Source organism: Aulostomus chinensis, chromosome 6 (assembly GCF_037954235.1).
Source record: "Aulostomus chinensis isolate RoL2024-O1b breed Wild chromosome 6, RoL_Achi_v1.0, whole genome shotgun sequence".
Taxonomy (NCBI): Eukaryota; Metazoa; Chordata; class Actinopteri; order Syngnathiformes; family Aulostomidae; genus Aulostomus; species Aulostomus chinensis.
The window spans coordinates 14,468,824-14,482,500 of NC_141325.1; the positions used below are offsets into that span (position 1 = coordinate 14,468,824).

General features: G+C 40.7%; 1 protein-coding gene across 1 annotated transcript in view; it reads left to right on the forward strand.

The window, feature by feature from the left end:
• LOC147260219 (transmembrane protein 132D) overlaps positions 1–13,677 on the forward strand; it is a 249,500-nt gene that overhangs the window by 203,136 nt on the left and 32,687 nt on the right. Inside the window, 2 exon segments of the mRNA XM_086206686.1 lie at positions 4,458–4,551; positions 4,554–4,600. Of these exon segments, the coding sequence (XP_086062812.1) occupies positions 4,458–4,551; positions 4,554–4,600 (141 nt within the window).

The window sequence follows — 13,677 nt, forward strand, 5'->3', positions numbered from 1 at the left end:
CATTCACACTCACAGTCACACCTACAGTCAATTTAGAGTATCAATCAGCCTCGTCCTCTCTTGATGTCTTTGGACTGTGGGAGGAAGCTGGAGTACCAGGAGAGAACCCACGCAGGAACAGGGAGAACATGGAGACTCCACACAGAAAGATCCCGTATCCCAGCCAGGGCTCGAACCTGGAACCTTCTTGCTGTGAGACGACAGTGCAAACCACTGCACCACCGTGCTGCCCATGTTTGGATCTTATCAGATGTAATATTGTAACGTCCTTCAATAATGCTCATCGAGATGTTAGCCAGTCTGTGGTAATAGCAGAGGCTACTGTGGGCCGTAACTAATGCCAAAAGTAACACAAACCAACTTCTCGCTCGCTAGCACACGAGAGTATCTGTCTTGTTCCCCGTAAAAACAGCAAGACCACACACACACACACACACACACACACACTCACGCCTCTCTAACCACATGCATTTAAAGGCACTTAGAACCAACAACACTTTAACTGTACATTCACTAACCCCAGAAACAGAAGTGCTTACCCTTAACAGAGTAGGATATGGCTTGTTATAACACAAGTAACAATAATTTAATCAAGTTCATTACGATGTAGTTGAACCCGAACAGTGATATTTTCCAAGTTATAACCAAGTGCGCCCTAAACTAACCAGACTTCACTTCCACTGAGAAGAAATCCTCATCATTAGCTTGAGTTTTCATCTCCTGGGGTTTGCGCATGTGAATCATGTGGATACACTGAACATCAGAGTTACATAAATTCAAGGAGGTTTGATACAGGCCCAGTAAGCCAACTGGTTGATATGTCAACGGCTGAGTATTGTGACTGTATGTAATTTGATAGGTAGCATGGTTTCAATTGTGCGTAGGGTAGGGAGGCTCTCGCTTTAGTTGTTTTTCTAAAGGTGGAGGCACCTAAAAAGGCTAACACATGCACAGTATGTATTTGTATGTATGTATACAGTACGTGCAGAGACATGCTTCTCTGGGATGAGTGGCTGTTTCCTGTACTTTTTATCTCTTACCAACATTCACACACAAACACTTTTCTTATTGTGTGGCTATACACATGGTGCGCGCGCACACGCACACGCACATATTTTCTAGGACTACTCCCTTCTCTTGAACTCATTCATGCACATGCACAGGTGACCTACTGTACATGAATTTATAAAAACACATTCATTTGTACATGAAAATACTTGACACACAAGGCCTGAGTACACACACATACAAACCTCCTTTGTGCTTATCTCTGCGCACTGTGGAGCAGCTTTTGAAGGCAGCAGGGAACCATTTGTTGACATGCCACTTAATAATTCCCTTGGACAGGCATGAAATTCCTTCCTTTTCTCTCCGTCTCTCTTTCTGTCTCCTTTCCTCTCTCTCTAATATTCCTCTTCCTGCTGTGTTTTTATTTGTTTTTTTCATTTTTGTTTTTCCTTATGTTTGTTTTATTTTATCTCTTTTTTTTCCATTTTATTTTTATTTTTTGGGTTTCTTTTTTTATGTTGTTTTAAACATGCAATTCCACCAGTTTGGTACACGTATGCGCAGCAGAGCTACAACAGCTGTGATGGAGGTGATATGACATCCACAGTTTTGATCAGCAACAACCTGACAGCCCAGTCACGACTCTGTTTTCAGTTATACAATGTGATCTATTGATTGACTTTTTTCGGAGGGGGCTGTTAAATGGGAGGGGGCGGTCAGAGGAGCTGTTATAATGATTGATTTGATCATTTCTCATCGTGGTTCTGGACTGAAGGGGACCCAGATGTAGCAGCAGATATAAAACAGATAGTCATGAACAAACTATTTAAAAACACTGAAGCTTTAGTTGAGGTTGTGAACTGCAGTGCGGAGTTAGCGCTGCTTATCATGTGGCATGGTGAACCTGGACTTGGTGCAGGCATGAAATATACCTCAGATTGAATGCATAACTTAAAAAGTCATGACACAGAAGAAAAAAAAAGGGAAAATTCTGCTCATTTACACAAATCTATAAAATGAATTTTGTATTGCATGTACTGCGGTGAGACAAGGCTAATAAACACAGCGGGTCACGTCCTTGTTCATTTCTCTGAAACAGTCTAGGAGAAGCATCGTTCAACAATTAATTATAAAAATATAAGATACAGAATGCAGAGATGTCTTACGTTGCATCAATCTGAGCCTTATACATTGCACATTGCAAATACCAGCGCTGTTTATTAATAAATATTACACAGATGTATTTGCACCATAATCTGACATAAAACATGGAAGGAGACAGTGATGCAGGCAACGAACTGCATTAATCCAACATCTCTCAGATTTACAAGCAATTTATTAAGTTTATTAAGTTTGAAACAACCACTTTGATGTGGGTTGAAGTGCGTGTAGTTATTTTGCAGCAGCCTGGTCTTGTTTGCAGGTAATTTAATGAAGGTAAACACAGTAAACAGCCGTGTGTAATGGCACTGCGGTCTGGCACGGCACTTAAATCAGAGACTGCGGATTTGTCAAGATATCTGAGCCTCTGAAGCCATCTGGCCTTCAGATGGCTGCAGGGATTTGATGTACTAAAAGAGATGGTTTTTCATACAGTATAAATCAACTGTGGACAACAGATACTGTAATCCTGCTTTACCAACGTTGCTGCTTTAATCGCACTCAACATTTTTCATGCCAATTTATATTTCAGGCATAATTCTGTCACTGCGGCATTAATGCTGCAAGAATTTAGTTTCCTTTTGGTGATAAAATGACCGACAATGAGCCGCATAAAGAGACATGGTTTTGTGATACCACTTCTGTCTAAGACCCAAATCTCTCTAAATATCAACAGCTTAATTTACTTGCTTGACTGTCTGTACAACCTGTGGAGAACACCGAATACAACACAAGTGGGCAAAGCGGGCTCCATCTTCAGACTCATGTTGCTGCGCCATTTAAAGAAAATCAAATGGAAAGCGAAATGAAATATGTAACGATACATTTCCTGACACCAGTTTCCCCTTGTTGTTATTTCCTTGGGCCTTGAAGTAAAGATAGCGGAGATGTAAACGTGATAATATCTGTGGCACTACCATGGCTTTCAAGACATGACTGCCTTAGGATACACACACACACAAATATTTATACATGTAAACATATAGGCTACATGTAAATAAATTGACAAATCAACTACCTCGCCTTCTTTGATTTTTATCCTCTTATCTGTTCTCTGCCCCGAAGGCAGAAGACAATTCTTTTTTTTTTTCATATTTGCACTCACTTTTTCATCTTCTCCATGCTTTAATCCCATTTTTCCTCACTTCTCCACCTCCACTTCACCTGTTTCTCATCTTCAACATGCATCACTTTTTTTCCAATGTGTTATAGAGCAGATATGTGTATATTTCTGATTTCAGCCAAGACAGAGCAGCGAGTAAAAAAGAGTGTGTATGTGTGTTTGTGTGTGCTTGTTTGTTTGGGTGTGTGAGGAAAAGACAGGTCTCATTAAGCAAAGGTCACACTGCAGCAAGGGATGGGACATCACCAACTTGTCACTGTTCACATGCACTTAACCGCTTGAGTGTGTGTTTGTGTGTATCGTGTGCATCAGAGGGGCGATCTTGCGAAGTGTATTTGTGTTCTGTAGCTCTGCAACTGAGTGTCTACATCCTAATCTGCTGCTCATACTGACATTTGATACTTCCATTTTGGTTGCATATTTGTTTGTTCTGTATGTGTTTACTTTAACATTAGCTTGAAAGTGTATCATCTTAAAAAAAAGAGGCTAATTTTATTCTGCATGACTGCATTCCCAACCCCATTCTAAATCCTAAGGTACAATTTTAAGAAAAGGGTGATGCCTGGTAAAAGTCCATTTTGTCAAGTTCTAAAATTGTCCCTAAACAACAACAACAACAAAAAGAACTACAAAAGACACACAATTCAGTTTCAAGGCATAAAACTTTTAGGCCAAAATGTCAACGTCATCGCAATAAGCGTCTAGACACAAGACAAATATGTTACGGTCAAGTACATTTATTCTTAGTTCTCTGCTGGAAACCAATAAATAGCAAAAAAATACCAGTCAAACAGCAAACACACACACACACACAAAAACATATCCAGAAACAGTGAGTCCAGAAAACTACCCTGTAATCATTGTATGTTGGTGGTGATAAACGCTCCCTGGAGAATCAGCGCCGTATAATCAAGACTGAGGCTAGCACATCTGTGTGTGTTTGTGCTATTTCTTATGCTGGACAGATTTAACCAAAGGTAAACATGCTGATTACAATAATCTTGAGATTTATCATCACCCTTTTTTTCCATTAACTCCACCATAGTTTCACCTACTTGTTTATTTCAGTCTAATGCACTTTGCTCTTCTAACATTCTCTCTCTCTCTCTCTCTCTCTCTCTCTCTCTCTCTCTCTCTCTCTCTCTCTCTCTCTCTCTCTCTGCAGGACACTGAGGTGGTGAACACCGCCATATTAACAGGACGTCGTGTTGCAGTGCCCATCAAACTGGTTACTGTGGAAACTGATGGACAGGTGAGGGAGGTGATGACTCGGTAACCTGCACCTCTACAGACGTGGATGTGGTCAAGGTATGTGTGAGAGTGCATGATAGAATACATACATTTTTACAACATATGAAATAGCTTTTTAAGCACAATGCCGCACACACAACTGGGGGAATCGACTTTATAAAACTCCAACACCCTAAGATCGGTGGGTATTTTACTGCACAGGTGTGTGGTTAATTCACAGGTAAAGTATTGATGATATTTCCTGAATAAAGCTGAGGTTAAGTTGTCAAAGATGGTATTTCTTAACATTCATGCATGGCATCTGTGGCTTTTTGTTGTAATCATTCTTTGGGAAAGTTGATCCTCTTGTGCTTTCAGGGCCAAACATGAAATGCACCCTCACTGTTGCAGTTTTACTAAACTAATTTCTAATTTCTTCTAGTTCTTAGAGTGGGAAATGAACCAGCATTGATATAGCATTTATATGCTTTGCTCAGCACAAGCAATCAGAGGTTTCACGTCTCGCTCAAGGACACTGCCACTGTCAGCGGTCGTGGGGCAGGGAGTAGGTAGCATCAATACCTGTGGGCGTGTGTGCATGCATAGAAGCGTGTTCAAAGGGTGGCAGATGCTTTTCTCAGGATTTTTGACTGTGTGCATTAGCAGCATATTTTTGTTTGCAAACGAAGACATTTGACTATCCTATAGGCAGAAAAAATACATTGATAGATAATTCACTTCAAGCAGACCTCAGTAAATGTGACACTGAAGCTGAAATATTTCAGGCAGAAGTTGAAGAGACTTCCTGCCTTTTTTTTTTTTTTTTTTTTTTTTGGTAAAATGAATTTGATGCCTAAATTTCAGTCTTAATTTGTTAAAAGATTTTTAAAAAAAGAAAAAAGTAAATACCTAACACAAACAGGAGAACCAGCTCACCCACTGCATGTATGGAGATTTCAAAAATAGAATAAAGTAACCATGGGGACACAACCAGTAAAGAAAGAATATCTACCAAATGCTGTGAGTGAAAATGTACCGAATATCCGTTATCTGTCTGCACCTACCCCTTGCCGAGCACCATCAGCTCATAAACAGAGAGGTCAAGGACAATAAATAAGAGACGACTCCATGCTCGAGTTCTGGCTCTGGATTGCCTTCACATTGGAATCATCCAGTGAGGGATTGGACAGCTACCAACAGGTGGAAGCCAATTTGCTGATGGCACCTGGAAAGAGAGCAGGAAAGGTTGAGGAAAGAGAAATGGAGGGATGAAAATACACGAAAACATGTTGTCCTTGACAAGTACATGATATACTGTGTATGCTGACTTGTTCGGGCTTGAGTCACAAATGTGATGACTTGAGACTTAAGCAACGTTTGAATTCAGGATGTTTGGCTGGCTGGCCAATTCCATGCCTCCCCTAATTCCAAAGATACACAACTCTACATGCAAAATTATTGATGCATACCACCAGTTTTGGATAAACCAGAGCAATAATTCAAAATTAGAGTATTACGTATTACTAAAGGCATTTTGTAGATATAACAAAATTGAAAATGTTCTGATATTGAGTTCCTTATTTCTACCTTTTATATTTAATTACGCTGTCAAACATAAATGAAATGAATATCATTAAATATGTTCTTGTAAATGCTTTATAACTGTCATTATGACTCCATATGCAAATGAGTTCTTGTGGTGTCTTGCTATCAGATATTCTTGATTTTCGCCTGCAGAACCACACCCATACATTTGGCAATAATAGGCCTCAGTAGAAATGATGCTCATTCTGAATTAAACATAGCAAATAAATTTGTAACATGGAGAGCGCTTTAGTCTGGACAGATGGATGAATCATGTCCTGGGAGACTGTCCTGAGTCTCTATGAGTGAATTAAGTTAGTTTGGAGTTCTAGTGATCTGAATGTCTGACATTACACACACACACACACACACACACACACACACACACACACACACACACACACACACACACATAGCTCTAAAACAGACAGCTGTTTGACAGTGGCACCCACGGGGCACAGCCGCAGGTCGCAGGTAGCTGCAGCAGTGAGTCAATAAAGTGCAATCCAGAAAGCCTGCTCAGCACGAGAGACCTTCATTTCCTGCAAAATCTTCCGGGCTAATGCTAAATTGATCACTTATTGCTGCCGGAATGCGATTCACAAATTATTAAGGAGAAAGGGTGGAGTTTATTGCTCGTTCCTAACACGCCTTTTTGTTTAATTACTCATGGTGGATAAATGTTTGGGATATTGAGCAGCAGTTTTCCCTGCCCTGCTAATGAACAAATAACAGTAGATAACGCAAGATGAAACGTCTCGCTAAAGCTGTCACTGGCTGTAGATCTCACTGATGCAGTTCTTGTTGTTGCGTTCAGCTCATTTATCCCTGACAATAACATAAGCAGCAGCAATGGAGATAATCATTTCCATCCTTTTCTCCAGCCCTCCCTCCTGCTTCTCTAATTGTCTGTCAGGGTAAACTATCTTGTTAGGTTTCCCTGAGATTGGGCCATGTGATGAGTGTGTGTGTGTGTGTGTATGTGTGTGTGTGTGCGTGTGTGTGTGAGTGTGTGCGTGCCGCTGTTGTTGACACAGCAGTATGTGCAGGTCAGTGGTGGCAAAACTAGTAGGGGACAGATAGGGGACAAGCACACGCATACACACAAATTAGTACCATCTTCCTGACCTCACGCAGTCCTTTCTCTAACAAAGCAAGGAGGTGAGCATAGGTATGATGGTATGGCAGGAAGATGAGGAGTAGATTGATGAGAAGGAGAAGAGAGTTGAAACAAAAGGGGGACGATAAAAGGTGAGAGTTAGGAACGTGTATGTATGCAAGAGCATTTTTCTGAAACTTGTTAACAGGGAGAAGCTCTTAACATAATGGATTATTGCAAAACAAACATTTTTCAAAACATGAAGTTAAAAATTTAATGCATTCCCACTTTAATATGTGGATTTTGTTAAAGAATGATGTGTCATGGAGACTTACTAGACACAGTCAACTGCTGACAGTGTCTTCAATTTCTTCAGTTTCCAAGGCAGACATTATACCTGCTTTGCTTGAGGAAAGTATGTTTTTGACATTTTTTCAAGCGAGAAAGTTCCAGATGTTAATAAGAGATAACTGAGTAAGAAATAAAAAAGATGAAGACAGGGTGTAGAGGATAGTTGCAATTTCACCTCCATCTGGTGCGAAATGCATTCAAATCCATTTGTGCTCACTGAGTAAGTGTTATGTAGTATTCCATTATATTTCAGTATGTAGTTCATATTATAGCTGGGTATCAGACTTTGATATGTTTGTTATCTGCGACCAAATTGCTTTAGTAATATCGAGTATGGAAAGAAATCATCTTTCCAGTGCCAAATTTCAGAAGCAAAGGAGTTTTTTGTTTTTTTTTGCTCCTTTTTATTTTGTAAAACTGCTTCAAGTAGAAAAATGTCAACATGCAGAAAAATGCAACCAGAGGGGTAACTGAGTTTGGTAAATTGGTGTGTATTGTTATTTCATGAAATGTTTTGATTTTCTGAAAATGTGACGGACCTGAAAAATAAAACCAAAGATTTTTTTATGTCATGTGCAATATCATTTTCATTTTTTTTAAATGGTTTGAATCTTTTTTTTTTTATATATATATTGTTTCAGAACTAGTATCAAAGTCATCCGAATCCATTTGTCTCCCCGCCGGGTGGTTGAACCGATATGAAATTGCACATGGCCACAAAGATTGACGTGACCCAGTATCAACATTATGTTTAAGTTCGTCTTTTTGTACGAAACAATGCTTTGGCCTGCCGTCTTCTTTTTCCGAGTGAAAACAACATCACCGCTCAGCCATTAAACTCACAGAAGAGTGTTACGACTCTGTCTACTCCCATATAGTCTGTGGTCTGCAAGGTTTCCACAAGCACGTTTCTTCAACTCTGCATTTAGTTGTGGTGCAAAGACCCCCAGGTACATGGACTTGCGCCTGATAAACTCTGACATCATGGTTCAACATATCAGCCAGGAAAGAGGACAGAAACCTGGACTCGCGTAGCAGCAGTAACTAAGGGGCCGAGGTTTACCGAAAGGTCAGTGAGTATAAACTCAAAAACACTCATGTCATTTTGTACATGCGCCCCCCAAAAAATACATGTCCTTTTACATACCTTCAACATACTCATTGAGGTTATACATCCCTACATACATGCACTGAGATCCTCTCTGTGACACACCCGGGGGATATGGACAGTAATTGGTTCGATTGGAGATTCCTTTAGTAATGTTGCCAGTAATTGAATTTGACAAAGAGGAAGACGGAAAGGCTTGTAAAGAAGGTGTGTGTGTGTGTGTGTGTGTGTGTGTGTGTGTCTGTCTGTATGCAGCTGCATGCATGTTTAAGGGAAATTCAGTGTGTGAGTCTTTTAGATAGCAGATTAAGAATTGATCTGTGTGCTATTTAATAAACCAGCCGCACAGTTTGACACGGGTTTACGTGATCGCACATGAATGCAGACATACACACAGACTTTCTGTCCTTGGAGATGTACGACCATATGTGTGTTTTGCTAATGTTTTGTTTTGAAGCTCCTGTTTATGTAGAATATGATGAACTTGAGTTGTCTCAGTGCTGTAGATTCAGGGAAGCTGATTCGAAATTGATGAATACAAATTAACTGTTGCCATCCTCTTGAACTAAGTTTCCTATGATTATTTAATCTGTTCTGGTTTATTATGTGGCTTCCCTTGAGTGTAATTTCACGAGTGTGGTGTTGTGTGTCTTTTGTGTGTTGATGGAAGATGTTCATCATAATTTGAAGAACAAGCTACATCAATCAATTGGTTCCTGCTCAAAGGTCATACAGCTATTCTTGCCAATGTGGTTGGTCGATCACATCACATTTAAAACAGAATATGGATGTTTGTTTTTTAAGGGAGAGAGACCCTAATGGAATTGAGTATACATGAGGGGCAGGGTATGAGTGTGTGAGGACATGAGTGTAGTGCAGGGGAGGGCATGCGTGTATGGGAGTCGAGGACGGAAGTGAGGGACTGAGACAAAGCCTAAGTCCCGATGGCTATCAGGGGGCAGGCAGCTGGAATTAAAGGGGCAGGTTGTTGTTGTTGTTGTTGTTGTTGTTGTTGTTTGGTTTTTTTTTTCAACTTGGACCCTCTTTTTCCAGACTTTTTTTTGTCTGAGAGAGTGATAGGAATAACTGCTTTTGAATTCATTCCAGTACATCACAAGCACCAGAGCATGTTATAGCGTAATCCAATAGCCATTGGCTACTGTCAAATTACAACCACTAAAAGTGCATTTTTTCCCCACTCCTTTGTGGTGGTCCGTGTCCATCTCTCACACAGGGACAATCCTCGCATCTGGATCTCCTGCTTGCTCAACACACCTGCTAGTCAGAGACAAGAACAAATCCTTTCTGCCTTTTCCTAAAGAAAGTCGCTCTTCTAAGAAGGGTAACACCTGCTGCAGGAATTCCTTTCTCTTTTCCGCGATGTTGCTGGACAGTTGTAACAGCAATTTGAGCTTGTCAGTGTGAAAGAAATGCACTTTTAGTGGGTGTAATTTGACAGCATGCAGTTGGATTTCAATATAGCTTGCTGTAAGGCTGCAGGCAGGTCTGCCTTTGCTCCATAGTGGAGCAGTTACAGAAAAAAAAAAATCATCACTCAGAAGTTGGGAAAAGAGTTCAGGCTGAAAAGAACAAAACTTCCCTACATTCATGATTGAGAGAAATGAATGCATGTTGTGCTTCACCTGTATACGTACTTATCAAATTCCTTTGAAACACACATCTGTTCCGCATCTGCTACATTTACTCATCGCATTTACTAATGAGCGATGAATAGACAGAGAAGGTGTATTTTATTTTAGATGTTAATTTTAGGAGTTATAACCCATTTTGTTGACACCTTCCCAAATACTGTGTAATGATAGCACTATGTAGCACTGGTGCAGTGATTTGTTCTTCGCTTGAGGAAATTTGATTACCATTGAGCCTTGAGGCTTTGCAGTTGCTGTACTAACAAGCCACAACAGCATTCGATTTCCAACAACAAGAAAGGGTTCAGACCTTATTTGAACCCTGTGAGTCCAGCTAGCCTTTTACTGCCACGCCACAGGGTCCCTTCAGCAGCATTTAAGCACGCTGCTGACTGCTCGCCAGATCTGGTTTCTACTCGTGTCACCATCCAAGCTCTGAACTCAGCATTGATTTCATTTGCTTTTGACTGACCGCTCTCGTCTATTACTGTCTCAGCTAAAAGAGGCCACCCTCTCTCTTTCCTTGTTGACTGTTGGTAACCAATCAAACACAAATCAGAGCCTGTGAGCATAATTTTACTATGTACATGTATGTATTTTGTTTTGCTTCCTTTGTTTGAGCTCAGAGCTTTGTAATATGCATCGATCACCCATTATACTCAACCCAATACCAGCTTTAAAATTGAATATATGACATATGACCAAAAGAGTGTCTGTATTTATCTATAATTCATAGCGTATTGGACAACTATGCACCCCCAATCTAAAATAAATGGAACAAAAACTAAGAGACAATATTCATGTACACATTTCAGTTTACATCATCTGTTTATTTGCAGTCAGGCTCCTTTAACTCTTGTGGTGAAATACTCGATTTCACTGTTTCAATTTGCCAAGAGCAATAAATGCGCAGGAAATTGTCCTCATGACTTTGATGCATGTGCACAACAAAAACTCCCATAGTGACCTGCAGTAATTACACAACAGGACACAATAGACAGGCTTTGCATTCACAGCACGAGGAGCGAGTATTATGCAGATCGGCCTCATTCCGGTATGTTCTATGTATATTCTATCCTTTATAGGCCTACAGAATCTTAAAGAGACAGTAGTCAAGGCTTACTCAATGTAGAGATAACTTTGATTCAGTCCCATGTGAACGAAGTACTGTAGATAACAACTGATGACCTACTAGAAATAAACATCAACTCAGTCCGACTCAATAATAAAAGTAACAAAGAGACACTCTCTTGAAAAATTTTTATCGTTTTATTTTGCATTTCTAAATTATAGACTAAACATTTGTGGCGTGGAACAAGAGAGAACCAAAATAGATGGATTTGAATTTGATTTCTGTTTTAAGGACTTAGCCCTGGTCACAAGTCAATCACACATGAGCGACAGCGTCTTAAACAATAGATTTTTGGAGAGCAGCCTTGGAAATGAACCTTGCAAAGCCTGTGTCTACAATAGAAGTCATAGTTATATCCGTGGGAAAAAAATCTCATACCTATTTCTTTTCATTGGAACATTCCATCATTGATGGCTGCAGATACAGAGAAGTGGGAGAGAGCTGGATTTAGCTCCTGAGGCTCATGTATCTTTAAGCGCTGAACAGTGCAACCAGCACGAGATGGCAGGAAACAGAAGCAACGACCAATGTGAGAGGAGGTATTTGGTGTCACTCAAAAGATGACTCTTAAAAAAATGTGATACTCTGCTTACTTAGACAGTAGTGATTAATCTAAATGCACGTTTTTTTTAAACAGGCCAGCACAAAAAGAAAAGACCTTATCAGCACTGATAAGAGCTTTTTTTTCCCCCTAAAAAGCCTACATTTTCCTTAACTCTTCATTTTTTGGGCAACATATCCCTTTAAAGGTAGATTTACTTGCTGCCTCAGCTCTTACAAGGCACTTTCTCTCCTGATGCCACCAGAAGGTGTGACTATGCAGACTGAGGGAGGCCTTCCCCTAACTTCTATAGTTTGCTATATGGGGAGACATCTTTTATAACTCATATTCATTCCTAAGCTTAGTCAATACATGCCTAACCAAACCTAAGCAGTCTTTAAGTTCCTGCTACTCTACTCCATCTTGTAGAAGTCGAGTCAAGTCAGTTTGATTTGTATAGCTCCAAATCACAACATAAGTTATGTCATGACTTTTTACAAGTAGAGCAGGTCTAGCACCACCACATTCCTTCAATGAATTTACACCCAACAATTCTCCATGAGCTAAAACAAATCTTGTAATAGCTTCAACAAAAAACATCCATCCATCCCTTTTCTACCACTTATTCTGTTAAGGGTCATGGGCGAGAGGCGGGGTTCACCCTGGACAGGTTACCAGTCCATCACAGAGCCAACACATAGAGACAGACAACCATTCACACTCACAGCCACACCTACGGTCAATTTAGAGTATCAATCAGCCTCGTCCCCTCTTGATGTCTTTGGACTGTGGGATGAAGCTGGAGTACCAGAGAGAACCCACACAGGAACAGGGAGAACATGGAGACTCCACACAGAAAGAGGCAACAGTGCTTACCACTGCACCACCGTGCCGCCCTTTCTTTTAAAAGGTGGGAAAGTCGAGTCGATCCAGGATCAGTGGGAACGGCTATCTGATTTGACCACCCGGGGGGAACGAGAGCAGGAGAACGGGGGCAGAGATAAAGGAAAGAGAGAGACACAAAGGAGTGGGACAGAGACAAAGAAGGAGAAGTAGGGGAAGGAGAATGATAGAAGAAAAAGACAAAGCCATCTGATATTAATGTTAGTACAGTACTGAGAATGTATGTATGACTACTACTCGTACTAATACTGGTACTGATACTAAAGGTGGCAGCCTGAGGCTCTTCAAGTCTGCAGCCTCCTCTAGCAGCAGCATCAGTCAGGGAACTGGGAGGTGAGAAAGCAAAAAGACTCTGGGGAAGAAGTCAGGTTAGGAACATGCATGTATGAATGAGTACAGGAGGACAGAGAAGAGGAGGGAAGCACTCACTGCATCATTGGAGATCCCCTGGCAGTCTAAGCCTATAGTAGGGGTGTGGTGATATAGCGGGAGGGTTTTCTGGCTCAAACAGGTTTACTGTTGTTGAGCATGTTTATTGACCAAGTACTGCAGTATCGCATCCACATGTGATGCTGAGATTTCTGCAGCTGGAACAAAAGTGCTCAAGGTAAATGTGTGACGCCATCGCCAAACACGGACCTTTATTTGATAGAACCAATGTTGGTGACGTGCACTTACTTACCCATGATGCCTCTGACTTGCCTGCCTTAAGGGAATGCAGCTGACTTTGAGTTTACTTAATGGAAAGATGACAGAGGGTGAGAATGGAAAGGGAGTAATCCCGGGGG